Source organism: Trachypithecus francoisi, unplaced genomic scaffold (assembly GCF_009764315.1).
Source record: "Trachypithecus francoisi isolate TF-2019V2 unplaced genomic scaffold, Tfra_2.0 Lachesis_group12, whole genome shotgun sequence".
Lineage (NCBI taxonomy): Eukaryota > Metazoa > Chordata > Mammalia > Primates > Cercopithecidae > Trachypithecus > Trachypithecus francoisi.
In genome coordinates, this window is record NW_022681457.1 from 68,316,002 (window position 1) to 68,343,425 (window position 27,424).

Genomic DNA, 27,424 nt, shown 5'->3' on the forward strand with positions numbered 1-27,424 from the left:
CCAAGATCTAACCCCCTCCCTTCAGAGATTTCCCTGGGTGCCCACAGAAAGAAACAGGAGGCCAGACCGGATTGTTAGTTGTTTTTGTTTTTAATTTGTCTCCAATAAGCAAGGTCTTCTGCCCAGTACGGGAAGTGGGTCCTATGTGAAGGGGGCCCGCCACCCACTTTGGGAGCTGAAGGCAGAGACTCGGGAGCCCTTCCGGCTCAGACTCCCCCTATGCTGGGTGTGGGTTATATTCAGAGGCCCACACCCACACTGGGGTAGGTTAGGTTCGGTTTACTTAGCCACAGGCCCCTGGGGGCAGGAGACAGAGTGGGAGCCCGAAACTCCCAGTCCTGGAAGTTAGAAGTTCTGGGGTAGCCCTGGCCCCGTGGGGCAGTTAGAGATGAGGGAGGTTACTCCTTAGCCCTGGTGTGGTTAGAGAGAGTGGGGCTGGTAGAGATGCCTGTTTAAGCCTTGGTCTCTAGGAGGTGTTAGAGATTTGCTGGGGTTGGGGGGGCAGCAGGGTTGCTGGAACCCCAGTTTTGGGGAGGGAGTGGTAAGATACTGGGGATGTTCTAAGCTCCCCAGATAAGGACTGCCGGTTAAGAGGGGCCCAGGCCTGGTTGGGGCTCAGCTGTCCCTGAGGAGCTTGGCGTCCCGTCTGGGAGATGCAGCTGTCACTGGGGTTTCTCCCTCTCTGTTGTCCTGGCCTCGTCCTTGGCAGGTGGCGGGGACTTCCTGGGGGAAGCTCTAGTGCTGGGGTTAGGGGCCTCCGCCCCCGACTGGGCATCTATGCTGGCGTGCTCCCTCCGGACAAGGTCCTCCAGCTCCTTCTGCAGGAGAAAGGTCACAGAAGTCAAAGGTCACTGTGCATCATGGGGTCAGAGGACCCGTGGGGTGGGGAGAGGGTCCAGGGACGGGGCTCAGGACAGGCTGGGGTCGCCCGGCTCCTTACCTTCCACCCGAGGAGCTCAGCAAGGGCCAGGCAGCCCTGGTCGCAGTCACCCAGCCAGGCCACATCCCTGCGGTGCGGCAGGAGATCAGAGTCCCCAGGCGGGCTCGCCCCTGCCTGCTCCCCTCATCTGCCTTCGTGCCCTCCCTCCCACCTCACCCTGTCCCTTCCAGGCTGCCCCAACCCCAGGCGGAGGAGCCTCACCTGTAGGCCTTCTTGGAGTCAAAGTCCATGCCTCCTCCGAGGCCCAGGATCATCCCCAGGAAAGGGTCCGACTGCCAGGGAGGGGGTGGGGCAGGGAAGGGAGAGCTAAGAGCACAGACCCTGGAGCCAGGTGGCCTGGGTTTGAATCCTAGCGCTGTGACTTTGGGGGTTTTTTTTGTTTTTTTTGTTTTCTTTTGAGACGAAGTTTCGCTCTTGTTGCCTGGGCTGGAGTGCAATGACGCGATCTCGGCTCACTGCAACTTCCACCTCCTGGGTTCAAGTGATTCTCCTGCCTCAGCCTCCTAAGTAGCTTAGATTACAGGTGCCAGCCACCATGCCTGGCTAATTTTTGTATTATTAGTAGAGACGGGGGTTTCACCATGTTGGCCAGGCTGGTCTCGAACTCCTGACCTCAGGTGATCCACCCTCTTTGGCCGCCCAAAGTGCTGGGATTACAGGCGTGAGCGATCGCGCCCGGCCAGCTCTGTGACTTTGGTCAAGTGACTTGTCCTCTCTGTGTCTTAGTTTCCTTATCTGTAGAATAGGGGTGATCACGAAACCGCGATGGGGTTGTGGCATCAGTGAGTTCACGCAGGCTAAGGCTTGGGACGGTGTCTGCCTACGGTGTGCGCTGCTTGCCTGGTGACCCTGCCTACTTCCCCTGAGGGGAACACCCAGGAGGGAGCACCTACCCTAGAGTGAGGCTGCCTGGGAAAAAGAGATCCAAGAGACCCGGAGTGTGGACCCACTCATCGCCCCCTGCACTGCCTCCCCCGACCTCCCGCACCTCCTCCCACCTCCTCAGTCCCTGGAAGCCTGGCCTTCCTATCTGGCTTCAGCTTGTTTGAGTTGGAATTCTATCACTTGCTCAAAAGGGCGGTGAATGTCTCAGAGGCCTGGAACCCCAGCCCTCTGGATTCCAGAGAGCTCCAGGGTCTGAGCTGAGGAATCCAAAGTGCTGGGGTTCCACAGTGAGGGTTCCCTCTGAGGAAGCTGGTGGGAGGGAAGGGGGAGCCTGTGAGGAGGGGGGGCATGAGGAAGGGCTCTTACCTGGCCAGCTTTCTCCTTGTTGATGAGCAGGCGAGGGGTGGAGAGGGGTGCCCTGGGGGAGGGGGAGCTGAGGGGTCAGGGTCTGTTCTGGCCCTGGGTGCCCAGCCGCCCTCCTAGCCACAGCCCCCAACCTACTTGCTGATAAGGGAGGCAAAGGGCTGCACTTGTAAGGAGGTGCCCATGATGAGGAGGAGGTCCACCTTCAGGAAGTCCTGTGGGGAGGGGCGTGAGCTTGGGAGCCTCTGCCCAGGCTGCGCCACCGCTCCCTTCCCCGTCCCCCAGCAGCAAATCTCCCTTCCGCCCCACACAGCTGGGGACGCCCCACACAGCTGGGGAGGTTTCCTGAGGCAGGGCCCAGGCTGCCCCATGGGGCCCAGCACAGGTGGAGGCGGTGGTTGGGGATGCAGGGAGGGCAGGGGGCCACTTACTGACTGCATACAGGAGAAGAAACGCGCTGGGAGGCTCTCACCAAAAAAGACGATATCTGAGGCGGAGACAGATGGACGGACGGAGACAGTGACATGGGGAGGCAGAGAGGACAGGTGGGAGCCAGGGCAGACCTGGAGGCTGCCGTGGGAGTTGGGGACAGTGGGGACTGGCCAAGGGCACTGGGGCACCGTTCAGAGACAGAGGTGGCCAGATGTGTGGGGTTGTGGCCTTTGGGAAGGGGCCGGGGGAGGAGGGGACCCCCACCCAAATCTACCTGGGCAGGTCCCTGGCCCGAGGCTCACCAGGCTTCACCAGGCTCTGACAGTCCTCACACTTGGGCGTCACCTCAGAGAAGATCTTCTCTGGGTGTGGGGAAGGGGAAGAGAGAGAAGGTGGTAAGAGCATCTGGGCTGGAGTCTGGAGGTGCAGCACCCCCATCCCTCTTCCACTGTTAACATGAACACACCTCTGTCACTGTCACTCGGAGTGTGACAGGTGTCTCCTGGGGTGTCCACTCTGCTCAGAAAAGACCTCTCTTTTTTTGTTTGCTTTTTTTTGAGACAAGGTCTCACTGTGTTGCCCAGGCTGGAGTGCAGTGGCACGATCATGGCTTACTGTAGCCACGACCTCCCAGCTTCAAGTGATCCTCCTGCCTCAGCCTCCTGAGTAGCTGGGATTACAGGTGCATGCCAGCACGCCCAGCTAAATTTTGTAGTTTTTGTAGAGAGGGGGTTTTGCCATGTTGCCCAGGCTGGTCTCAAACTCCTGGGCTCAAGCAAATCTGCCTACCTTGGCCTCTCAAAGTGCTGCGATTACAGGTGTGAGCCACTGCGCCCGGCCTTATTGGTTTGTTTGTTTTTTTGAGACAGGGTCTCGTTCTGTTGCCTAGGCTGGAGTGTGGTGGTGCAATCATGGCTGAGTGCAGTGGTGTGATCATGGCTTACTGCACCACCGACCTCCCAGGCCACGTGATCCTTCTGCCTTAGCCTCCCGAGTAGCTGGGCTCACAGGCATGCACCATCACACCTGGCTACATTCTATTTTTTGTAGAGATGGAATCTCCCTGTTGCCCAGGCTGTTCTCAAACTCCTGGGCTCAAGTGATCCACCCACCTCGACCTCCCAAAGTGTTGGGATTACAGGCATGAGCCACTATGCCTGGCCTTATTGCTTAATGATTTAGGAAGCCTGAAAGCATTTCTGGCCGGGCGTGGTGGTTCACACCTGTAATACCAGCACTTTGGGAGGCTGAGGCAGGTGGATCATCTGAGGTCAGGAGTTTGAGGCCAGCCTGGTCAACGTGGTGAAACACTGTCTCTACTAAAAATACAAAAATTATGCAGGGGTTGTGGCACGTGCCTGTAATCCCTGCTATTAAGGAGGCTGAGGCAAGGAGAATCGCTTGAACCCGGGAGGCGGAGATTGCAGTGAGCCAAGGTTGTGCCCCTGCGCTCCAGCCTGGGTGACAGAGCAAGACTCCGTCTCAAAAAACAAAACAAAACAAAAAAAGAAAGCATGCCTGTCACTTGCAACCCACTGAATTCTAAGTCATTTGTTCAACTGTCCATTCATTCATTCCGCACACATTTATAGAGTATTGTTTCAATGTCAGTAGTTGGTAATTTTTTAAAAAATATTTCTGCATGGACAGCATGATACCGTGGGTGCTGTCTGTGACGCTGCTGTCAATGACACATAATGGGGGTAATGTGAATTGTACACTGCCCCCAGCTGCTTGCAGTTGGGCTATTCAGGAATCCTCAGCCTAGGGGCGCTCAGCTGGCATTTTATCAGAACTGCCACACTCCAGAGGTCCTTCTGCAAATGCTGCAGCTGTCCTTATCTCACAGGGACACCAGAGGCTTTGTTAAATCAGCATAAAGAATGTCAGAAATGGCTTTCCATGAGTGGAATAAGTGACTTCTTGTTTTTTTCTTTTGTTTGTTTGTTTGTTTGAGACAGAGTTTTGCTCTTGTTACCCAAGCTGGAGTGCAATGGTGCGATCTCAGCTCACTGCAACCTCCACCTCCCAGGTTCAAGCGATTCTCCTGCCTCAGCCTCCTGAGTAGCTGGAATTACAGGCGCATACCACCACACCAGGCTAATTTTTTTTCTTTTTTTTGTATTTTTAGTAGAAACGAGGTTTCACCATGTTAGCCAGGCTGGTCTTGAACTCCTAACCTCAGGTGATCCGCCCGCCTTGGCTTCCCAAAGTGCTGGGATTACAGGCGTGAGCCACCACTCCTGGCCTACTATCCTCTATTAAAAACAGCCAAAGACAGGAGATCAGTCAGGCAGCTGGGGCTGCAGTGAGCCATGATCACCCCACTGAACTCCCTGCGTGGGCGACAGAGTGAGACTCTGTCTCAAAAACAAACAAACAAACAAACAAAAAAAAACTAAGACTTGAGCGGGACAGAATGGGTGCCCACTGCATGGAGACACTGCTCCTGGTGCTGAGGGGAGGCCTGCCCTTGGGATGGCCTCCAGTCTCACCTTTCATCCAGCTTAGCGGGTATTCGTGCCGGCAGCTGGCACTGACGCAGTGCGACGTGTAGAAGGTGCCATGGGCCTCCACCAAGTCCTCATGTTCCAGCCCTGCTATTCGCTCCAGGGTATCTATGTTCTAGAGGGAGAGATGAAGGGCAGAGGGGTAAGGAGTGAGCCACCCCTTGTAGGCCAGAAGGCACAGTAGGGAATTGAGGCCATGAGAAGCAGTGAGGTGGTGGGGACAGGTGGAGAAGGGAGGGAGGAGAAACAAGTGGCAGGTTGTATCTGAAGACTTCTGTTCATCCCAATGGTGCCACTCAAAGGGTGACAGTCAAGGCTGCTTAAAGGCAGGGGCCAGGCTGGGCATGGCGGCTCACGGCTGTAATCCCAGCACTTTGGGAGGCTGAGGTGGGAGGATCACTTGAGGCCAGGAGTTCAAGACCAGCCTGGGCAACATAGCAAGACCCTGTCTCTACACACACAAACACACACACACACACACACACACACAAATGCAAAAAAAAAAAAGGCCCAAACCTAAATATCTATGAGGCCAGGCCCACAGCCACTCCCAGCCCGTGTAGCTTTTATTCTGCAAATTCAGGCCATTTGCTTCAATTCTTCAGAAAAAAAAGTTGTTTTATTAGAGTCAGATGCTTTATTGCCATCTGTCATTAATTATTTAAATTAACATAAATTTACAATGTCTGTGTTGTAAATGGAGCCCCCTCAGATGTGGCATCCTTGTGCAGTGCGCACCCTGCACAGCTGCATGTGGCAGCTATGGGCAAGCATTAACATAAATGAATCAGGAGGGCTCACTTGTTTTTTTTTTTTTTTTGGAGATGGAGTCTCGCTCTGTCACCTAGGCTGGAGTGCAGTGGCACAATCTCGGCTCACTGCAACCTCTGGCTCCCAGGTTCAAGAGATTTTCCTGTCTCAGCCTCCCAAGTAGCTGGGATTACAGGCACGTGCCAACACGATCAGCTAATTTTTGTTTTTTTTTAATTAGAGATGGGGGTTTCCCCATGTTGGCTAGACTAGTCTCAAACTCCTGACCTTGTGATCTGCCTGCCTTGGCCTCCCAAAGTGCTGGGATTATAGGCATTAGCCACTGCACCTGGCCATGTTTTTTTATGTATTTGAGACAAGGTCTCACTGTGTCACCCAGGCTGTAGTGCAGTGATTCAATCATAGCTCACTGCAGCCTCCAACTCCTGGGCTCAAGTGATCCTCCCACCACAGCCTCCACATCTGGATGATTTTTAAAATTTTCTGTAGAGATGGGGTCTCACTATGTTGCCCAGGCTGGTCTAGAGCTCCTGGGCTCAAGCGAGCCTCCTGCCTCAGCTTCCCAAAGTGCGGGGATTACAGTGTGAGTCACCATGCCTGGCCCTTCCTTGACTTTAATCACTGTCTTCCCCTTTAGCAGCCAGGGTCCTTTCTTACTATGGCCTGTTTCATAGATGGCATATTCACCTGTATTCTTTTCTTTTTTTGGAGGCAGGGTCTTGCTCTGTCACTCAGGCTGGAGTGTAGTGGTCTGATCATGGCTCACTGTAGCCTTCTGTAACCCCCGGGATCAAGCCATCCTCCCGCCTCAGCCCACTGAGTAGTTGGGACTACAGGCAAACGCCACCATGCCAGGCTAATTTTTTATCTTTTTAATTTTTTTTTGTAGAGATCGGGGGTGGGGTGGTCTATGTTGCCTGGGCTGGTCTTGAACTGCTGGGCTGGCCTCTCACCTCAGCCTCCCAAGCCTCAGGATTATAGGCGCAAGACACTGTGCCCAGTCACTGTTTTCTTTTCTTTTTCCTTTTTATTTTTTTGGATGGAGTTTCACTCTTGTTGCCCAGGCTGGAGTACAATGGCGCGATCTCGGCTCACTGCAACCTCTGCCTCCTGGGTTCAAGCAATTCTCCCTGTCTCGGCCTCTCAAGTAGCTGAGATTACAGGCAGCCGCCACCATGCCTGGCTAATTTTTTTTTTTTTTTTTTGAGACATAGTCTTGCTCTGTTGCCCAGGCTGTAGTGCAGTGGCGTGATCTCGGCTCACTGCAACCTCCGCCTCCCGGATTCAAGTGATTCTCCTGCCTCAGCCTCCTGAGTAGCTGGGAACACAGGCGCGTGCCACTATGCCCAGCTAGTTTTTGTATTTTTAGTAGAGACGGGGTTTAACCATGTTGGCCAGAATGGTCTCAAACTCCTGACCTCGTGATCCGCCCGCCTTAGCCTCCCAAAGTTCTAGGATTACAGGTGTGAGCCACCATGCCTGGCCACGGTTTTACAACAGGGATACTTTCCATATTAAACAGGTGGGAATGTTCTTTTCTGCACAGACATTTGTGCGCCCTCATTTTTCTTAAAACAGCCAGCCCCTTTGGAGCAGCTTTTGTTTGCCTGCGAGGAACGCTGCTAAAGCTGGTGCTGACAGAGGACACCGGCAGAGGTTACGCAGAGATGGCTCAAACTGACTGCGTTTCCCAGAGACTCCAGGAAGAACAATGGGAAGGGTTTGTTTCCTTTTTTTTTTTTTTTGAGACAGTCTCGCTCTGTCGCCCAGGCTGGAGTGCAGTGGCCGGATCTCAGCTCACTGCAAGCTCCGCCTCCCGGGTTTACGCCATTCTCCTGCCTCAGCCTCCCGAGTAGCTGGGACTGCAGGCGCCCGCCACCTTGCCCGGCTAGCTTTTTGTATTTTTTAGTAGAGACGGGGTTTCACCGTGTTAGCCAGGATGGTCTCGATCTCCTGACCTCGTGATCCGCCCGTCTCAGCCTCCCAAAGTGCTGGGATTACAGGCTTGAGCCACCGTGCCTGGCCCCAGGCTTGATTTTTATTTACTTTTATTTTTAATTATTATTATTATTTTTTGAGACAGGGTCTCCCTCTGTCGCCTAGGCTGGCATGCAGTGGTGCGATCTTGGCTCACTGCAACCTCCACCTAACAGGCTCAAGCGATTCTCCTGCCTCAGCCTCCCAAGTAGCTGAGATTATAGGTGCCCGCCACCACGCCCAGCTATTTTTGTATTTTTCGTAGAGATGGAGTTTCACCATGTTGGCCAGGCTGGTCTTGAACTCCTGACCTCAGGTGATCTGCCCGCCTCTGCCTCCCAAAGTGTTAGGATTACAGGCGTGAGCCACCGCACCCAGTCCAGGCTTGATTTTTAAACCTTAGCTTATTTTTTGTCTTGAAACATTGTGCCGCCAACAGAAAAATCATCACTGGCAGGGTGGCCCCAGGCCTAATGGTGCATGGGTGCAGATGGAAGGTGGCACTTCCTCTGGGTGAATGTGGCCGCCCCATATCAAGGCACACAGCTCGGCTCATGTGTGTGGCTGGCTGATGCCATGGTGGGTCCAGCCTTCTACAGGACACCCAACCCACGAGCTGCCATTCACAACTTCCTGAGTACATTCTCTGTATGGTTATAAAAATAAGTATGTTCCTCTCAAACAGTGCTTTCTTTTCTTTTCTTTTTTTTCTTCTAACTGAATTATCTTTTTTTTTTTTTTTTTTGAGACGGAGTCTCGGTCTGACACCCAGGCTGGAGTGCAATGGTGCCATCTCGGCTCACTGCAACCTGCGCCTCCCCGATTCCAGTGATTCTCCTGCCTCAGCCTCCTCAGTAGCTGGGATTACAGGCATGCACCACCACACCCGGCTAATTTTTGTATTTTTAGTAGAGACAGGGTTTCACCATGTTGGTCAGGCTGGTCTTGAACTCCTGACTTTGTGATTTGCCCACCTCAGCCTTCCAAAGTGCTGGGATTATAGGCGTGAGCCACTGCACCTAGCCTCACTGAACTATCTTTAAGCTGAGAAAAGTACAGTGGTGGTGAGGTGGGCTGGGGTACCCTATCCAGCTGTGACATTTATATTTAAACCTGAAAACGAAAGTGAAGTCCCTACAATAGAATCAGACTAAGCTTTTAAAAAGTATGAAGAGGGCCAGGCACAGTGGCTCACGCCTGTAATCCCAGTACTTTGGGAGGCTGAGGTGCATGGATCACCTGAGGTCAGGAGTTCGAGACCAGCCTGGCCAACATGGTGAAACCATGTACTAAAATTAGCCAGGTGTGGTGGTGGGCACCTGTAACTACTTGAGAGGCTGAGGCAGGAGAATCGCCTGAATCTAGGAGGCAGAGGTTGCAGTGAGCAGAGATTGCGCCATTGTGAGGCTCTATCTCAAAAAAAAAAAAAACCAAAACCAAACAAACAAAAAAGCATGAAGCTGCGATATGGATGTGGAGATGGAACGGTCTTCCAGATAAGGTTAAGTTTTAAAAAAAAAAAAAAGCCAAATACAGAACCTCTTGTATAGTATAAATATCATGAATATAATTTATTTATTTATTTATTTTTTGAGACAGGGTCTCACTCTGTCACCCAGGCTGGAGTGCAATGGCACAAACTCAGTTCACAGCAACCTCTGCATCCTGGGTTCAAGCGATTCTCATGTCTCAGCCTCCCACGTAGCTGGGACCACAGGTGCGCACCACCATGCCCAGCTAATATTTGTATTTTCTTGTAGAGATGGGGTTTAACCATGTTGGCCAGGTAGGTCTCGAATTCCTGACCTTAAGTGATCTGCCCACCTTGGCCTCCCAAAGTGCTGGGACCACAGGCGTGAGCCACTGCGCCTGGCCTAAATATGTATATAATTTAAAAGAACTATAAGCCTCTTTGCTGTGGACACTACAGCAACTTGAGTGAACAAGACAACTATCCGAATGTTTGAATGGATACTTGTATCTTAAGAGAAAACAGCATCACACATAGCTTCAAAAGTGCTGCATCCTCACAATTCCAAAAGGAGCAAAGACCATGTGTTCCCCAAAACTGGGACAGTAACAAAAAGTGGCTGAGGTTGAAGAACAGGGTGACATGTTTGAATAAGGTGCTTTCATGAGACATGAGAGTACAACATTTTTTTCCACCTTTATATTGCATACAATATTCCTTTCTTTTTCTTTTGAGACAGGGTCTCACTCTGTTGCCCAGGCTAGAGGGCAGTGGTGCGATCTCGGCTCACTGCAACCTCCACCTCCCGGGTTCAAGCAATTCTCCTGCCTCAGCCTCCTCAGTAGCTAGGATTGCAGGTGCCTGCCACCATGCCCAGCTAGTTTTTGTATTTTTAGTAGAGATGGGGTTTTGCCAAGTTGGCCAAGCTGGTCTCAAACTCCTGACCTCAAGTGATCCACCTGCCTTGGCGTCCCAAAGTACTGGGATTACACATGTGTGCCATCACACCCGGCCCATTTTTTTTTTTTTTTTTTTAAACAGGATCACTGTGTGTCACGCAGGCTGGAATGCAGTGGTGTGACCGCAGCCTCGAACTCCCAGACTTCAGCAATCATCCTACCTCAGCCTCCCAAGTAGCTGGAACTACAGGCGTATACCACCATGCCCAACTAACTTATATTTTTGGTAGAGACAGGATATCACCATGTTGACCAGGATGGTCTCAAACTCCTGAGCTCAAAAGATCTGTGTGCCTCAGCTTCCCAAAGTGCTGGGATTACAGACGTGAGCCACCTTGCCCAGCCAGCAATATGCCATTTTCAATATGTATGTGTAGTTAAGTCCATACATTAAATATCACAAGTAGCGGAGAGATGCCTGGGTACTTCACGCTGACCCCAGAACATAGCTCTGTTGGTTTTGGTGTGACAATGGCTCACTGTTGAAGCACCATCACGGTTAAGGGTATGGGTTTTTGCTTCTGACAGACTTGGACAGTGACCACAGTGAGCATCCTGACAGAATACTTCATCCCAGACCTAAGTTTCTCATCCTGTCTGGTGAGTTTAATCATCATCTAACAAATGAGCAACAAACTCACACAGGAACAGAGCTGGGATCTTTCTGCTCACCAAGTGGATGGTGACCCTGCATGAACGCACAACCTTTTTGTGCCCCAGTTTCATCCTCTGTCCAGACTCCTGAGTCCAGCTCTCTCCTTGGTCAATCAGGCCTCTCAGCCTCCACAAGACAATTCGTCATGCACCCCCAGCACCATTCCCTGGCCCATTCCCCCCATCTCAGAACAAAGCAGCCGGCACCAGGCTGCGAGCTCTCAGGTGGTCCTGGGCTCTTTCTCTCACGGCCACGGCCCCTCTATCTGTAAGTCCTATTGCTCCATCTTCAAAACAGATTCATAACCTGCCCACTTCTCCCCACGGTGATGACCCCTGCCCTGGTCCAGCCTCCACCCTCTCCTGCTTGGACCATCGCGGCTGCCTCCTGTCTGGTCTCTGTAGCTCCCTCCTCACTGCCCCCACAGTCTGTCCCCAACACGGCCAGAGGAGCCTGGGAATGCCTGAGTCAGGTCACATCCCTCCCGTGCTCAGAACCCACCCGTGGCCCCATCTCACTCAGCGTAAAGGCCAAGTCCCTCCCTGCGGCCTGCAAGGCCTTGTAGGATCCATCTTTGTCACCTCCCTGACCTTGGCTCCTCCACTCTCTCCTGCAATCTCCTCATCATTCACTCACATCCTGCTTCCTGGGATTCTCTGAACTAGCCAAATATAGGCTCAAAATTAGTGGAAAACAAGCTCGTAACTAGCGGAATACAGGCTCGCCTCAGCACCTGTGCACTGACCATCCCTTTCCCGGAACACACTCTTCCCCCAAATAACCCCGAGGTGCTCTCCCTCTCTTCCTACAGGTCTTTGCTTAAATGTCACCTTCTCAGAAAGGCCTCCCCTGACCAAGACACCTGTTTAAATGTTTGAATGGATACTTGTGTTTTGAGAGAAAAATAGCAGCATACATAGCTTCAATAGTGCTGCATTCTCACAATTCAAAAAGGAGCAAAGATATTGTGTTCCTGAAAACTGGATCAGTGACAAAAGTGGCTGAGGTTGAAGAACAGTGTGACATGTTTGAATAAAATGGTTTCATGAGGCCGGGTGCGGTGGCTTACGCCTGTAATCCCAGCACTTTGGGAGGCCAAGGTGGGCGGATCATGAGGTCAAGAGATCGAGACCATCCTGGCCAACATGGTGAAAGTCCGTCTCTACTAAAAATATAAAAAATTAGCCGGCCATGGTGGCAGGCATCTGTAATCCCAGCTGCTTGGGAGGCTGAGGCAGGAGAATTGCTTGAACCCAGGAGGCAGAGGTTGCAGTGAGCCAAGATTGCGCCATTGCACTCCAGTCTGGTCAACAAGAGCGAAACTCTGTCTCAAAAAAAAAAAAAAAAAGGTTTCATGAAATATGAGAGTGGAACATTTTTTTCCACCTTTATATAATATATTGGTTTTTGTTTTGTTTTGTTTGAGATGGAGTCTTGCTCTGCCACCCCAGACGGAGTACTGGAGTGCAGTGGTGCGACCTCGCCTCACTGCAGCCTCTGCCTCCCAGGTTCAAGTGAACGTTGTGCCTCAGCCTCCCAAGTAGCTGTGATTACAGGCACACGCCACCACACCCAGCTAATTTTTGTATTTTTAGTAGAGATGGGTTTCGTCATGTTGTCCAGGCTGATCTTGAACTCCTGACGTTGACTTCGGCCTCCTAAAGTGCTGGGATTACAGACGTGAGCCGCCGCGCCTGGCCTTTATATAATAGTTTGTATGCAATATGTCATTTGTTTTTCTTTTTTTGACACGGAGTCTCTCTGTCACCCAGGCTGGAGTGCAGTGGTGCAATCTTGGCTCACTGCAACCTCCACCTCCCTGGTTCAAGCAGCTCTCATGCCTCAGCCTCCCAAGTAACTAGGAGTACAGGCACACACCACCACGCCTGGCTAATTTTTGTATTTTTAGTAGAGATGGGGTTTACATCAGCACCCCCTTTCCCAAACACATACACTGTTTCTGACTCCCCTTCCGGCTTAACTGTGTTCCAGGGACCCACAACAATCTTATATACTTGGTATGTGGCATCTCCATCTCGTCTATCATCTCCCTCCCTGCAGCAGGGAATCAACTCAGTGAACATTTATTTTGACACAAGCTGACAAACAAGGGCCAGCAGGGTCTTGGGGTGGGTGTCATGACATCAACCACAGAAAGCACTTGGCTTCAAGTGAGCTGTTTATCATATCTGAGCCACGTCCTGGAATAATGGTGACTCTCTGGGCAGAAGGTTTATTCTGAGCCCGGAGTCTCCCTATGTTGCCCAGGCTGGTCCTGAACTCATGGGCTCAAGCGATCTCCCACCTTGGCCTCCCAAAGTGCTGGGATCACAGGACTCCTCCTCTTGGAAGAAGGAGGCCTCCCCTGCCCTCTGCCTCCCAGCAGCCCCAGGTGGGAACACCTGGCCCACCTGAGAAATCTGAATCTAAAGCGAGTTGTTCCTCCCTCTGGTGGTAGCTTTCGGGGCTGCAGGTGCCAAACTGCCAGGTGCAGGGAGAAAACACCAGAACACTTATTTATGTTCAATGTTACCCCTGTTTTTTTTTTTTGAGATGGAGTCTCGCTCTGTCACCCAGGCTGGAGTGCAGTGGCACAATCTCGACTCACTACAACCTCCGCCTCCCGGGTTCAAGCGATTCTCCTGCTTCAGCTTCCCAAGTAGCTGGGGTTACAGGCGCCACCACACCCGGCTAATTTTTGTATATTTAATACAGATGAGATTTCATGATGTTGGACAGGCTGGTCTTGAACTCCTGACCTCGTGATCTGCCCACCTCAGCGTCCCAAAGTGCTGGGATTACAGGTGTGAGCCACTGTGTCCAGCCACCTGTTTTGTAATTCGGGGTTCTGAGGTGTGATCCAGAGCTTGAATGAATACTGTTGCAGTGCATCATGAAATTTCTATACATATTCATAAAACAGGTAGAGGCAGCAACATTTTGTTGTTGTTTTGATTTGTTTTTTGTTTCTTTCAAACCAGGTCTCCCAGGCTACAGTACAGTGGCACCATCACAGCTCACTGCAGTCTTGACTTCCTGAACTCAAGCAGTCCCTCCACCTCAGCCTCCTGAGTAGATGGCACTACAGACACACACTACCCTGCCCAGCTATTTTTGTATTTCTTGTAGAAACAGGGTCTCCCTATGTTGCCCAAGCTGGTCCTGAACTCCTGGGCTCAAGCGATCTCTTGCTTTGGCCTCCAAAGTGCTGGGATTACAGGTGTGAGCCACTGTGCCCAGCCCATCAAGATTTTTTTACTGTTATGGATGTGAGACTCACCAAATCAGAAGCCAACAATGTGAGCCATCCTTGCTTGAATGCCCCAGGGAGAGGCCCTCAGCTAAGCACCTGACGTGTCCGAGCCATGTTTATAATTAGGCAAAGCACAAGAAAAGTATAAAAAGGTGCACCTTCCTTAAGGCAGAACATCTACTTGTTGGACGCCTGTCATAGTGGATGGATTTTCTTAGATGAAGTCACTTTGGAAACACCCTCATAACCAGTGTGAAATCTGGGGTGCCTAGAGTGCACACAGAGTCCCTTCAGCCATGGGCTCCTTTCACATCACACATGGGATGGCCCTGAGAGGAGGTCACTGCCACCGCACTGCAGACCTGGGAGGGCAAACCCTGTTTGACAGAAGGGGAAACTGAGGCAGAGAAGACATGACTCACTGCAGGTCATGCAGCAAGGAGGCAGTAGGCCAAGCCCTGGCTCCGCATTGCTGGAGTCCCTGCCTGAGCTCTTGGGCACGCAGCTCTGCTCCTCCGCTGAGGACACCGTGCCCGTTCTACCCGCCCATCCTCTTCCCAGGATGCTCGCATCCGCCTACCTGCGTGTAGCAGCGCAGGAGTAGCCCCTTGTCCTTCAGCAGGCGCATGAAGTAGTGACAGATGGTCGGCTGCAGGGAAGAGCGACGGTACTGCTGATGATTGCAGGGAACAGCCACAGGCCACTACCATGTGCCAGGAACGGTTCTAGGCACTGCGACTGTCTTACCCCAGGGAATCAGCAAAGCAGCCGTGTTGGGGAGAGACCACCACTATCCCCAGATCACAGATGAGGAAACTGAAGGACAGGGAAGGGGACTGTGTTGCCAAAGTCACATGGTGGGTAAGCTGCAAAGCTGCGATTTGCACCCAGGCAGCCTGGCTGCAGGGTCCTGGGCTCTCAACCACATCATGAGTGCAGCTAAGCCTCGCAGCAGCCCTCTTCAGACAGTACCATCAGCTTCACTTCACAGGAGGCAAATCGGAGGCTCAAGGTCGTAAGATGAAGACATGAGGAACCAGGACTTGAACCCAGGCAGTCTGGGCCCAGCACCCATATACTTAATGGCTACATAATATTTGTGTGCAGGGCCCTTGGGGGGCTTCCCATGCGTGCTCTCCCCCAACCTTTCCTGTTTTGCCCCCTGCAAAAAAAAGATCTCACCTTGAACTGCCCAGGATAGAGCTCCTTGGCGAGGGCGAAGAAGGGCTCCGGATGTTTCTGTAGGAGAGACAGCCAGAGGGCCAGATGCCCCAGGTAGGATGAGGGTTGGAGCCAGGTGACCCCCATCCCCACCCCTCACAGACGCCCCTTCCTGGGGGAACACAAACCTTGAAATAGCTGATCTCGAAGATGGCCTCTGGGTAGGGAAGATGGTACTTCTCTAGGTTGTCATAGAGGCCAGTGGATGGAGAGCGAAAGTCGGGAATGCCCGCGGCTGGGAGAGGGGTGTCAGGGAGCAGTTGGTCTATACCATACTAACTCTCCCAGGACAGGGCTCAGACAGGGCTCCTCCCCAGCCCTTGGCAGGGACTCCCCAACTCCTGGGGGTGGCTGCTGGGGGAGTAGGGTTACTTACATGTGGAGATTCCAGCACCCACCAAACAGATGACTCTGTGACCTGGAGGAGAGGAACTTATGCACCATATGACGCTGTTTGCTCAGTCCCTATAATAGCACCACCCATCACGGCCCCTGACACTGTTTACTCCATGCCAGGCCCTGGGGCAAGCATCTCAGATGCATGATGGGCCTTCCAATCATCTAGAGAGGGATGGTGTTAACATCCCCATTTTACAAACGAACAGACTGGGGCTCAGATAGGGGAAGAAGTCACACAGTGGACTGCGGAAGAGCCAGCCAGAGGATAAAGAATCCAGTGTTGGGCTGGGTGCGGTGGCTCATGCCTGTAATCCCAGAACTTTGGGAGGCTGAGGTAGGTGGGTCACCTGAGGTCAGGAGTTTGAGACTAGCCTGGCCAACATGGCGAAACCCTGTCTCTACTGAAAATACAAAATTAGCCGGGCGTGGTGGCACGTGCCTGTAATCTCAGCTACTTGGGAGGTTGAGGCAGGAGAATCACTTGAACTCAGGAGGTGGAGGTTGCAGTGAGCCAAGATCATGCCATTGCACTCCAGCCTGGGTGACAGAGCAAGACTCCATCTCAAAAAAAGGTGGGGGGCGAAGAATCCACTGTTGGAAATTACACCAACTTGGACTTGAGAAAAGGCCACTTGAGGATAAGAGCCCAGGGCTAAACAGAAACAGCTGGTGGCTGGTGATTAACCACCAGGCCACAGTACTCTGGCATCTGCCCATCAGCTGATAGACAGGCACAAGTGTGACATGCTGTGGGTCAGATGCCTCTGGGATACCCTGTCCAAGGGAGGACAGCAAAGGTGAACAGAGCACAAAGCCTGCCACAGCTTCAGCCTTGAGCTTTAACTCTGAGACGCCATCGGGCCAGGCCTGGTTGAATCCAGTGGTGGCTATATATGGTCTGGAGACCTGGGGTCAAATCCTGACTCTGCCACTTGGCAGCTATTTGACCCTGCACTGAGTCACTACCTTTTTGTGCCTCCATTTCCTCCTCTGTCCAGATCACTTCTATAATGGTCTTATGGGTATAATGTAAAGATCAAATAATAGGACACTTGTAAAGTGCTGAGCCCAGTGCCTGGCAAATAGTGAAGGCTCAATTAAGTGGTTAAAAAGAAATTTTTAGGGCTGGGCCTGGTGGCTCACAGCTGTAATTCCAGCACTTTGGGAGGCCGAAGGGGGGCAGATCACCTGAGGTCAGAAGTTCAAGACCAGCCTGGCCAATATGCTGAAACCCCGCCTCTATTAAAAGTACAAAAATTAGCCGGGCGTGGTGGCAGGCGCCTGTAGTCCCAGCTACTTGGGAGGCTAAGGCAGGAGAATTGCTTGAACCTGGGAGGCGAAGGTTGCAGTGGGTCAAGATAGCACCACTGCATTCCAGCCTGGGCAACAGAGTGAGACTCCGTCTCAAAAAAATAAATACATAAATAAATAAAGCTTTAGGCGGTTAGGTGAGGGTTGGAGCCTCACCTTTACATTTTTGCAGAGAAGGGGTCTTGCTTGTTGCCCAAGCTGGTCTTGACCTCCTGGCCTCAAGCAATCCTCCTGCTTTCGACCTCCCTAAGTGCTGGGATTATAGGTCTGAACCACCATGCCCAGCCTCAATTAATTGTTATTATTCATTACTATCTCCTCATGGGCACCCTTGTGAGCCAATTACCCCAGAATCCAGGAGCAGGAGGACACAAGGAACAAATGCTTTGTAGCCACTGCCTGTGTTGTCTTTGGGGCCTGCCCATGCTAAAAGATGGCTGCAGACAGCTGCTCGCCTGCCGCAGGAGAGGGAGGCTCAGGGCAGCAGGCTTGGCTGCCCGAGGAGAGAGATGGTGGCAGCTGGAGGACAGGGACACTGGAGAAGACGTCCTCAACAAAAGCCTGCTCAGGAGCCACAAAGGGTCGATTGTTCTAGTTGAGGACTGCTGAGGGCCTGGTTTCTCAGACTTCAGTGACCTCAACTCGTGGCAAAAAATATACATTTCAGGCCAGGCGGGGTGGTTCACGCGTGTAATCCTAGCACTTTGGGAGGCCGAGGAGGGTGGATTGCCTGAGCTCAGGAGTTCGAGACCAGCCTGGGCAACATGGTGAAACCCCGTCTCTACTGAAATAAAAAAATTAGCCAGGCGTGGTGGTGTGCTTCTGTAATCCCAGCTACTTGGGAGGCTGAGGCAGGAGAATTGCTGGAACCCGGGAGGCGGAGGTTGCAGTGAGCTGAGATTGTGCCACTCCACTGCACTCTAGCCTGGGCAACAAAGCAAGACTCCATCTCAAAAAAAAAAAAAAGAAAAGAAATATAAATTTCGTGGTGACTCAGTAAGTGGACACCTATCCACCATATCTAAAACAAGCCTCCTGTAGTAATAACCACGGCACACGCTGCCACAGCTCTTGCTAAGTTCCAGGCCCTGCTCTAAGCATTTGCATTTTTATTAATTTATTTTTAAATTTTTATTTATTTATTTATTTTTTAGAGTCAGGGTCTCACTGCGTTGCCCAGACTGCAGTGCAGCCTCCAACTCCTGGGCTCAAACAATCCTCCCTTCTCAGCCTCCTGAGTAGCTGAGACTACAGGCAACGCTCCCACATCTGGCTATTTTTTTTTCTTGTAGAGATGGGGGGGGTCTCACTATGTTGCCTAAGCTGGTCTTGAATGTCTAGTGTTGAGTGATCCTCCCACAATGGCCTCCCAAAGTGCTGAGATTACATACATGAGCGACTGCACCTGGTCCTATATTAATTTATTTAGTCCCCCAATAACCTTATGAGTTAGATAGTATAATCATTATCCCCATTTTATGAAACAGGCCTGGTCAATCAGAGTACAGTAATTCACTCAGCAATGGAGAAGCGACCCAGGTCTGGCCAATCGGAGACTTGGGGGCAGGCATGTGACTCAACCTGGACCAGTGGGAGTGAATCTCTGCTGTTTGGTTTGAACTACTGGGAAAAGGTGCTCTCTTGGTCGCAGCTCCTAGGATGGTGGAACCTGCATTTGGAACTGCCAGGAGTTACCTTTACCCCAACACAAGAAAAGCAGCATCAGAGAGTTATGATTTTTTTTTTTTTTTTTTTTTTTTGAGACGGAGTCTCACTCTGTCGCCCAGGCTGGAGTGCAGTGGCCGGATCTCAGCTCACTGCAAGCTCCGCCTCCCGGGTTTATGCCATTCTCCTGCCTCAGCCTCCCGAGTAGCTGGGACTACAGGCGCCCGCCACCTCACCCGGCTAGTTTTTTGTATTTTTTTTAGTAGAGACGGGGTTTCACCGTGTTAGTCAGGATGGTCTCGATCTCCTGACCTCATGATCCGCCCATCTCGGCTTCCCAAAGTGCTGGGATTACAGGCTTGAGCCACCGCGCCCGGCCAGAGTTATGATTTTTAACAAAGTGGAAGCACCTAGGCCCAGCCGTGCTTCAAGCTGGATTAGAGTCAACACACTCTTCTTTGGCTTAAGCCAGTTCCAGTTGTGTTTCTTGCTACTTGTAAAGAAAAGATTTCAATAAATGGTTCAAGTGGCTGGGGATGGGAGGTCACTTGGGGCCAGGAGCCAGGCACAGTGGCCCAATCCTGACAGGGGACTCACAGCGTTCGCTCTGCATGTACCGGGCCACCCCTTCCAAGGTCAGTTCATCTAGCAGACGCTCCTTCTGGCTGCCCAGGCTGAGCGTCTGGGAGAATAAGTTCCGCAGGAAGTCCACTGGCCGGAGAGAAGAGAGACAGCGGCAGGATGGGCATTCAGCCAGGGGGCATGGATGTCTCCAGTACCCTGGCCCCAGCCCTGGGGTCCCCGGCCTCCCCACATCTAAAGGCACGAGGCCTGGCCCAGCCAGGAGCCTCCAGGAGCCTGCTCTGGCACTGGTACCCAACCCACTGTTACATACTTTGAACGTCACTCCTGATGGAGTTGGGGAGGTATCACCCACACCCCTGCCCTGAAATCCCCCCGCCCCCCAGAACCCTGCTCCCTGTCCTTCAAGGAAGATACTCACTGTCTGCTTCTCCACCAGCGGCTCCTCCCTCAGAGTCTGAATCTGAGTCCTGGAAGGGGTGGGGTGGGGTGGCCAGGCCGGAGAGGTGGGATTAGGGAGGGAGGAGAGGGGGTGATACCAGGTTTGGGGAAAAGGCTCTGGCAGGAAGGTGGCCTGAGGAAGTGTGGGGTGGTGGAGAGATTGCACTGGGGCTAGCTCGAGGGCTCTGGGACAGGCTGCCTGGGTTGGAGTCTTGGCCATGCCAGTCCCCAGGAGCACAACCTCATGAGAGTGGCTTCGCTTTTCTTTTCTTTCTTTTTTTCTTTTTTTTTTTTTTTTGAGACAGTGTCTCGCTCTGTCACCCAGCTGGGGTGCACTGGCGCAGTCACAGCTCACTGCAGCCTCAACCTCCGAAGCTCAAGGGATCCTCCTACCTCAGCCTCCCAAGTAGCTGGGACCACAGGCGCATGCACTACGCCAGGCTAATCTTGTTTTGTTTGTTTTTTTGTAGAGACGAGGTCTCCCTGTGTTGCCCAGGGTGGCCTTGAACTCCTGGGCTCAAGCAAGTCTCCTGCCTCGGCCTCCTAAAGTGCTGGGATTACAGGCATGAGCCACTGTGCCTGGCTGTGACTCTGATTTTTTTTTTTTTTTTTTTTTTTTTGAGATGGAGTCTCGCTCTGTCGCCTGGGCTGGAGTGCAGTGGCGGATCTCAGCTCACTGCAAGCTCCGCCTCCGGGTTTACGCCATTCTCCTGCCTCAGCCTCCCGAGTAGCTGGGACTACAGGCGCCCGCCACCTCGCCCGGCTAGCTTTTTGTATTTTTTAGTAGAGATGGGGTTTCACCGTGTTAGCCAGGATGGTCTCGAACTCCTGACCTCGTGATCCGCCCATCTCGGCCTCCCAAAGTGCTGGGATTACAGGCTTGAGCCACCGCGCCCGGCCTTTTTTTTTTTTTTTTTTGAGACGGAGTCTCACTCTGTCGCCTGGGCTGGAGTGCAGTGACCGGATCTCAGCTCACTGCAAGCTCCGCCTCCCGGGTTTACACCATTCTCCTGCCTCAGCCTCCTGAGTAGCTGGGACTACAGGCGCCCGCCACCTCGCCCAGCTAGTTTTTTGTATTTTTTAGTAGAGACGGGGTTTCACCGTGTTAGCCAGGATGGTCTCGATCTCCTGACCTCGTGATCCGCTCGCCTCGGCCTCCCAAAGTGTTGGGATTACAGGCTTGAGCCACCGCGCCCGGCCGACTCTGATTTTCTAAGTCTGGGTGTCCCTCACCTTGGAAAGGGAGTGTGGGTGCTGGGTGCGGCACCAGGGACGGGGGAGGTGCTCGGTAAGCGCTGCCTGTTGCTGTTAATATTATCACAGCCTGGGGTCTTCCCTTTGTCCCTGGGTCCCCTGCAGCATGGGCCTGCTGTCCCTTCCCAGCAGCTCTGGGGACCCCTGAATAATGTCCCAAGTCACTCTGGGAATGACTCCAATGCAAAGCTTCAGTGCTCACTGCAAGGACCTATGTGCCCCTCCTGCTCGAGGCCCCAGACACTCTCTGCCAACCTCTCCAGCAACCTTTGAGTCCTTCTTCAAAGCCTCCCCTCAGCCCAGCTGTGGACTGGCAGGTTTCTGGGACTCTGTCCAGGGCCTCTCTGCTTTCTTTTTCCAGCTTCCTGGGGCTACCTGCCTCATCCATGCCAATGGCCTCTGCCCCATCACTCATGATACCATCTCTTTGCCCCCAGATCTGGGGTTCCCTGGCTTCTTGGACACCTTGCCCTAGGTGCCCCCCAGCCTCTCACTCCTACCATGTCCCAAACACACCCTGGCATCTCCCCCAAACCCATCTTCCTCCCAGGCCTCATCTCAACGCGATCGTACTGTCTCCCAGTCAGCCAGATGTTTCCTGTCTCTGCCTTCCTCCTCATCCTCCTGCTGCAGCGCTTCAGGTCCAGAGCATGTACGCTTAGTCTCCTAAGGGGCTGTCCGCCAACTCCTTTTCCCTCCCTGGGGCTCCACCTGGTCCAGCCTGTCCTCTCCTCTGGGGGTCCTGCCCCAGCCTCCTCCCCCAGCCTCCCAGCCTCAGTCTCCACCTCCCATCCACCCTGCTGCCCTGCATGTGAGGCTGTCTGGGTCAGCTCGCCCCACTCCACTTCAAAGGCCCTTCTCTCTGGCTTCTCCAGTTTTCCCAGACATCTATGGAATTGCCAGGATGTCCACAAGGGCAGGGACTTTGCCTGGGTGCCCAGCACTGAGAACAGGGTCTGGCTCCTGGCAGGAGCTCCAGGAGCTCCTCCACCTCGGAATGAATGCCTGCTTCAGGCTGGACCACGGCTGGGCCCTGCAAGAGATTTCACCAAAATGCCGTTCTGACCAAGCCACCACCTCAGACAACCCCTTCCCCTGCCACTCACTGCTCTGTGTCCAAGCCTTTTTGAATAAGACCCTCCCTTCCAAACATATGACAATTTAAAAAATTGCTTTTTAAGACTGCAACTCCAGATGGGCGTGGTGGCTCATGCCTGTAATCCCAACACTTTGGGAGGCTGAGGCAGGAAGATTGCTTGAGGCCAGGAGTTCAAGACCAGCCTGGGCAACACAGTGAGACTCTGTCTCTATCTAAAAAGAGAGAGAGAGAGGCCGAGCGTGGTGGCTCACGCCTGTAATCCCAGCACTTTGGGAGGCTAAGGCGGGTGGATCACGAGGTCAGGAGATCGAGACCATCCTGGCCAACATGGTGAAACCCCATCTCTACTAAAAATACAAAAAATTAGCCAGGCGTGGTGGCAGGCGCCTGTAGTCCCAGCTACTCAGGAGGCTGAGGCAGGAGAATTGCTTGAACCCGAGAGGCAGAGGTTGAAGTGAGCCGAGATCGCGCCACTGTACTCCAGCTTGGGTGACAGAGTGAGACTCCATCTCAAAAAAAGAGAGAGAGAGAGAAGAAAGAGTGAATATGAGAGAGAGAGAAAGAGAGATTGGCCAACCTCTGCAAAAACCTTGACCACACTCGCGTGTACTTCAACAACATATGACTTGGGACACATGCCTTGTAATTACCCAAGCCCACCCTCATAAAGATAACCACTGTTAGCTAAGCTTAATGGTAATTACTCCAGTTTCCTCTGCATAAAACTAATTATTTTTACAGAAATAGGTCATAGTACAACATCTTGAGTTTTCTGCGGAACGATATACTACAGACCTACCTAATTTTATTTTATTTTATTTTATTTTATTTTTTTTTTTGAGACGGAGTCTTGCTCTGCCACCCAGGCTGGAGTGCAGTGGCCGGATCTCAGCTCACTGCAAGCTCCGCCTCCCGGGTTTACGCCATTCTCCTGCCTCAGCCTCCCGAGTAGCTGGGACTACAGGCGCCCACCTCGTCGCCCGGCTAGTTTTTTGTATTTTTTAAGTAGAGACAGGGTTTCACCGTATTAGCCAGGATGGTCTCGATCTCCTGACCTCATGATCCGCCCGTCTCGGCCTCCCAAAGTGCTGGGATTACAGCAGACCTACCTAATTTTAAAGATAATTTTTAAAAAAGAGACGGCATTTTGCTATGTTGCCCAGGCTGGTCTCGAACTTCTGGGCTCAAGTGATCCTCCTGCCTCCCAAAATGCTGGGATTACAGGTGTGAGCCACCGTGCCCAGCCTCACCTCATTTTTCAGAGCAGCTACATAGTATTGGATTGTATGGATGAACCATAGTTCGTTTAACCCATCCACTAACAGCCATTTGGACTGTCTCCAGTTTTGCCCTGTGATGGACAATGCTGCGTTTTACATCCTCGCATCTCTCTCTTTGGGACTGAGGATCCTTTTTAACATTCAACCTTTTTATCTGACATTGGTTGTGCTTTGGGAGCCAGGCGAGTGAGTTGCCACAGCCTAACAGGAGGCTCTTATATCCTTAGCAAGGCTCCACTGTGCATTTGTGAGGTATTCTGATGCCCGCTTCTGCACCACCCCACGTCTGAAAGGCAATCTTGTGGGTGTGGGTGGGCTGGCACTCTTGCAGGCTGTACACAGTGAGGCTGTGTGGAAGGCCTGTGCCCAGCATGTATCTGCAGCTTGGCCTACGGGAGAGCTGGAGGTGCTGATGCAGGGCCTTCAAACTCCTATGAGACTGCCTGTCCACCTCTCCTGGCAGCCTCTGGCAGGCGGTGTGCCCAGTGCTGGGGGACTCAAACCTTTCCCTGCTCCTCTAGCCGAGGGACAGGGGACAAGTGACTTAACAACTCTGCTTCAAATTCTGCATCTGTAAAATGGCCATGATAGGCATTTCTTTTCACAGGGATGCCAGGAAGATGAAGTGAGATAAGGCAAGTTTGGCACTAAACAGTGTGCACAGCTGGAGTAAGCCATCAGTAAATGCTAACCATGACTATAACGAGCTGACCACTACCAGCCACCCAGTTACAGAACACATCACACTCCTTCATGTCCCCAGGTCTTTGCACAAGTGATACCTGTTGTGTGGATCACCATTTCTCACCTTGTCTAAGAAAATTCTAAGTCACTCTTCACTTATACTGTGTCTGTATCTTGGTCTGACAGCTAGACCAGCCTGTGGATTCCTCCAGGGAATGGCCTGGCTGGAATCTTCTTTGACCCAGAAAGTTTTTCTCTGTGCTCCCACAGTGCCCTGAGTTTCTTTACTTTTCTTCCTTTTTATCTTTTTTTTTTTTTTTTTTGAGACCGTGTCTTGCTCTGTCGCCCAGGCTGGAGAGCAGTGGCACAATCATGGCATGCTATGGCCTTAACCTCCTGGGCTTAGGCAATCCTTCCCCAACTCAGCCTCACGAGTAGCTGGCACTACAGGCATGCACCACTGCACATGGCTAATTTTTAGATTTTTTGGGCCTCCCTATGTTGCCCAGATTGGTCTGGAACTCCTAGGCTCAAGCGGTCCTCCTACCTCAGCCTCCCAAAGTACTGGTATTACAAGCATGAGCCACTGTGTCTGGCCTGAGTTACTTTCTTTCTTTTTTACTTTTTAGAGAAAGGGTCTTGCTCTTTCACCCTGGAGTGCAACGATGCAATCATAGCTCACTGCAGCCTCAAACTCCTGGGCTCAAGCGATCCTCACGCCTCAGCCTCCTGAGTTATTGGAATTACAGGCATAAGCCACTGCACCTGGCCCCCTGAGTTACTTTTATCATCACACTGTGAGATGATTTTTTCCCATCACTTGTCCACGAGATCTGTGCATTCCAAGACCAAATGGGATACCTGTCTCTTCCAGGCCCAGGACAAATTTGGTTCAGAAGGGATGGCAGGCAGCAGCAAGGAAGGAGGAAAGTTTGGAAGGGCAGGCCTGGACTTGAGGCTGGAAACTCTTCTCTGACAATCCCCAGAACCCGCCTTTCCCCAGAAAGCTGCACTGGGTGGTGTGAGGGATTGGGGCAATGAGCCGAGGGCCCTGGGGTGACTGTCTCCCCTTTGCCACCTCCCCCCAGTGCGGGATGTGGAACAAGTCCATCTCTCTCCTCCCCTCCACCCTTTCGCCCATCTCACCTGAGCCTCCTGCACCTTCCCTGCCTGGGTCTCCAGAGGGTGAGAGGCTGAGGGAGGGGAGCAGAGGTGGTTACAGTGGGGGGAATGATTAAGTGGGGAATAAAGGGATTCAAACGGTCAGTGAGGGGCCAGAACACCCACCAACCGAGTTACACTGGGATGGGACGGTGGTAAAAACAGAGCACAGGGAGGGAGGGGACGGAGAAAAGATCTTATCGGCATGCAAAGTGATGCCAGGAGAGGTGATTAGTGAGGGGCAGGGAGGCTGGAGAGGAAGATTTAGAAGGAGAGGGAGAAAGTAGGGGCTTTTGCCCAGGCTGATCTTGAACTCCTGGGATCAAGCGATCCAACCACCTTGGGCTCTCAAAGTACTGGGATTACAAGCATGAGCCATTGTGTCTGGCCCTGACTTACTTTCTTTCTTTTTTACTTTTTAGAGAAAGGGTCTCGCTCATGTCACCCAGGCTGGAGTGCAATGGTGCGATCATAGCTCACTGCAGCCTCAAACTCCTGGGCTCAAGCGATCCTCCTCCTCCTACCTAAGGGATTCAGGGCATGAAGGAACACTCAGGAGGATTTAGGAAGGACACGACAGTGTGTAAGTGTGTGTGCGGAAGGGTTAGATTTACAAGGCAGAGGGAAGTTTAGAAAGGAAGAGAGAAGGGAAGGGACGCTTTGGCTGGGAGGCAGGTTTAGGAGGGAGGTGCAGTGGTGCAGTGGAGGCGGTAGGTTTAGGAGAGGCGCGGAACAAGGGGAAGCCATAGAAGGGGACAGCAGGGGTCCCTCAGCATCCTCTGGTTGCCTCTAACAATCAGGTACCCTTAGCAACCGGGACCGGGGCAACTTATGTTCTTTGCAGCGAGGGTCGTTAGCAACCAACGTGTGAGAAACACGCGATCATTGGCAACTTGGCAAGTGGATGTGGTAAACGAACCCTGAACACCCTGCGACCCAGAAACCCACCAGCCTAGCGATATAGATCGCTTAGCAACAACCCTCAGAATCCCATTCCCCGAAGCGCTCCCTACTTCCCGCCCCACTGCGGCCGCCCTTGGGCCCCGGGGCCTGCAGCCTTCAATCAGGCCCCGGCGCGGCCCGACCCTCCCACCCGGATTCCCGACTCACGGTCCGGCTCTGCCATGGGCGCGGTGCTGAAGCCCTCGAGGCTGTCACCGACCGCTCTGTCCCGTCACCGACCACTGTGTCCCGTCACCGACGGCTCTGTCCTGTCACCGACTGCTCTGTCCCGTGACGGCACCAGAAATGGGAGTGGCCGGGATAGGGCACTGAACTACAACTCCCAGGAGACATTGCGGCCGCAGGCGCGCTTTCGTACGACACCGGGAGCGCCCCAGTTAGGTAAGAAAGCGCGCGAGGACCGGACTACGAGTCCCAGAAGTCATGGCGTCAGCAGCCATGTTGGTAAAGGGCGCCCGGAAAATGTGGGAAAGGCTAGAGAGTCGTAGTCCTCTCGAATACTCTGATTGGTCAGCATGAGGCACGGGGGCGGGGTGTGAGCGATTCAGCATATTATCATTGGATGAATCAGGGGGCGTGGTGGGGAATTTCCCGCAGGGCGGAAGCGCCAGAACTCCCGGCAAAGCCCAGCTACAGGCGGGCGACTGCGAGGAGCCCCTGAGGTGGCGGGGGCCATGGCTGGGGTCGCGTGCTTGGGAAAAGCTGCCGACGCAGATGAATGGTGCGACAGCGGCCTCGGCTCCCTGGGTCCGGACGCAGCGGCCCCCGGAGGACCGGGGTTGAGCGCGGAGCTGGGCCCGGGGCTGTCGTGGGCTCCCCTCGTCTTCGGCTACGTCACTGAGGATGGGGACACGTGAGTGAACTTTAGGCTGCCAAACGGAGCCCTAGGACCCGGCATCTGATTCCCCATTAGTGTCTGATCCCTGAGGCTTCCTAACCTCATACTCCTAAATCTGACTTCCGATGCTGAACTTCCTGACCTCTAACCCCCGGGTCCTAACTTTTAACAGAACCAATCTTCTATCCAGCTATGATCCTCACCCAATCATTTCTGACCTTCTTTTCTTGAACTATGATTCTCAGCTCCTGGAATCCACATTGTATCCACTGATACCCAAACCTGACTCCAGTCCTGAGACTTTTGTTAG

General features: G+C 52.7%; 2 protein-coding genes and 1 long non-coding RNA gene across 7 annotated transcripts in view; 1 reads left to right on the forward strand and 2 right to left on the reverse strand.

Annotated features, from left to right (window-relative positions):
* Positions 1-71: 71 nt before the first annotated feature.
* On the reverse strand, positions 72-26,684 carry SIRT2 (sirtuin 2). Of its 2 annotated transcripts, XM_033226134.1 has the most exons (16): positions 26,424-26,639; positions 25,299-25,345; positions 19,816-19,864; positions 19,410-19,523; positions 15,814-15,855; positions 15,566-15,672; positions 15,399-15,455; positions 14,797-14,865; positions 5,116-5,245; positions 2,923-2,982; positions 2,620-2,675; positions 2,327-2,403; positions 2,192-2,243; positions 1,142-1,212; positions 941-1,007; positions 72-818 (listed from the first exon to the last, which is right to left on the reverse strand). In XM_033226134.1, exons 1-16 carry the CDS (start codon positions 26,437-26,439, stop codon positions 663-665), a joined length of 1,170 nt encoding a protein of 389 aa, XP_033082025.1. In that variant the 5' UTR covers positions 26,440-26,639; the 3' UTR covers positions 72-662. The 2 variants fall into 2 exon arrangements, with proteins under 2 accessions (XP_033082025.1, XP_033082026.1); XM_033226135.1 differs by lacking the exon at positions 25,299-25,345 and having other exon boundaries at positions 26,424-26,684.
* LOC117092499 lies at positions 22,712-24,549 on the reverse strand. Its single transcript, XR_004440828.1, has 2 exons — positions 23,298-24,549; positions 22,712-22,987 (listed from the first exon to the last, which is right to left on the reverse strand). It is a non-coding gene; the product is annotated as an uncharacterized LOC117092499 (long non-coding RNA).
* NFKBIB (NFKB inhibitor beta) overlaps positions 26,558-27,424 on the forward strand; it is a 12,749-nt gene continuing 11,882 nt past the window's right edge. For 2 of the 4 annotated variants that reach the window (XM_033226136.1, XM_033226137.1), the window contains exon 1: positions 26,831-27,129. In XM_033226136.1, the coding sequence (XP_033082027.1) occupies positions 26,951-27,129 (179 nt within the window). In that variant the 5' untranslated portion in view covers positions 26,831-26,950. Of the gene's footprint in view, positions 26,658-26,830; positions 27,130-27,424 lie in introns of those variants that run through there. The other 2 variants (XM_033226139.1, XM_033226138.1) reach the window with 2 other exon arrangements.

Coding starts and splice junctions, on each gene's coding strand:
- SIRT2 (XM_033226134.1), bottom strand. Junction 15,856..19,409: donor GTACATGCAGAGCGAACGCT/GTGAGTCCCCTG, acceptor CCTCTCCTCCAG/GTCACAGAGTCATCTGTTTG. Junction 2,983..5,115: donor CCCGCTAAGCTGGATGAAAG/GTGAGACTGGAG, acceptor CCCCACACCCAG/AGAAGATCTTCTCTGAGGTG.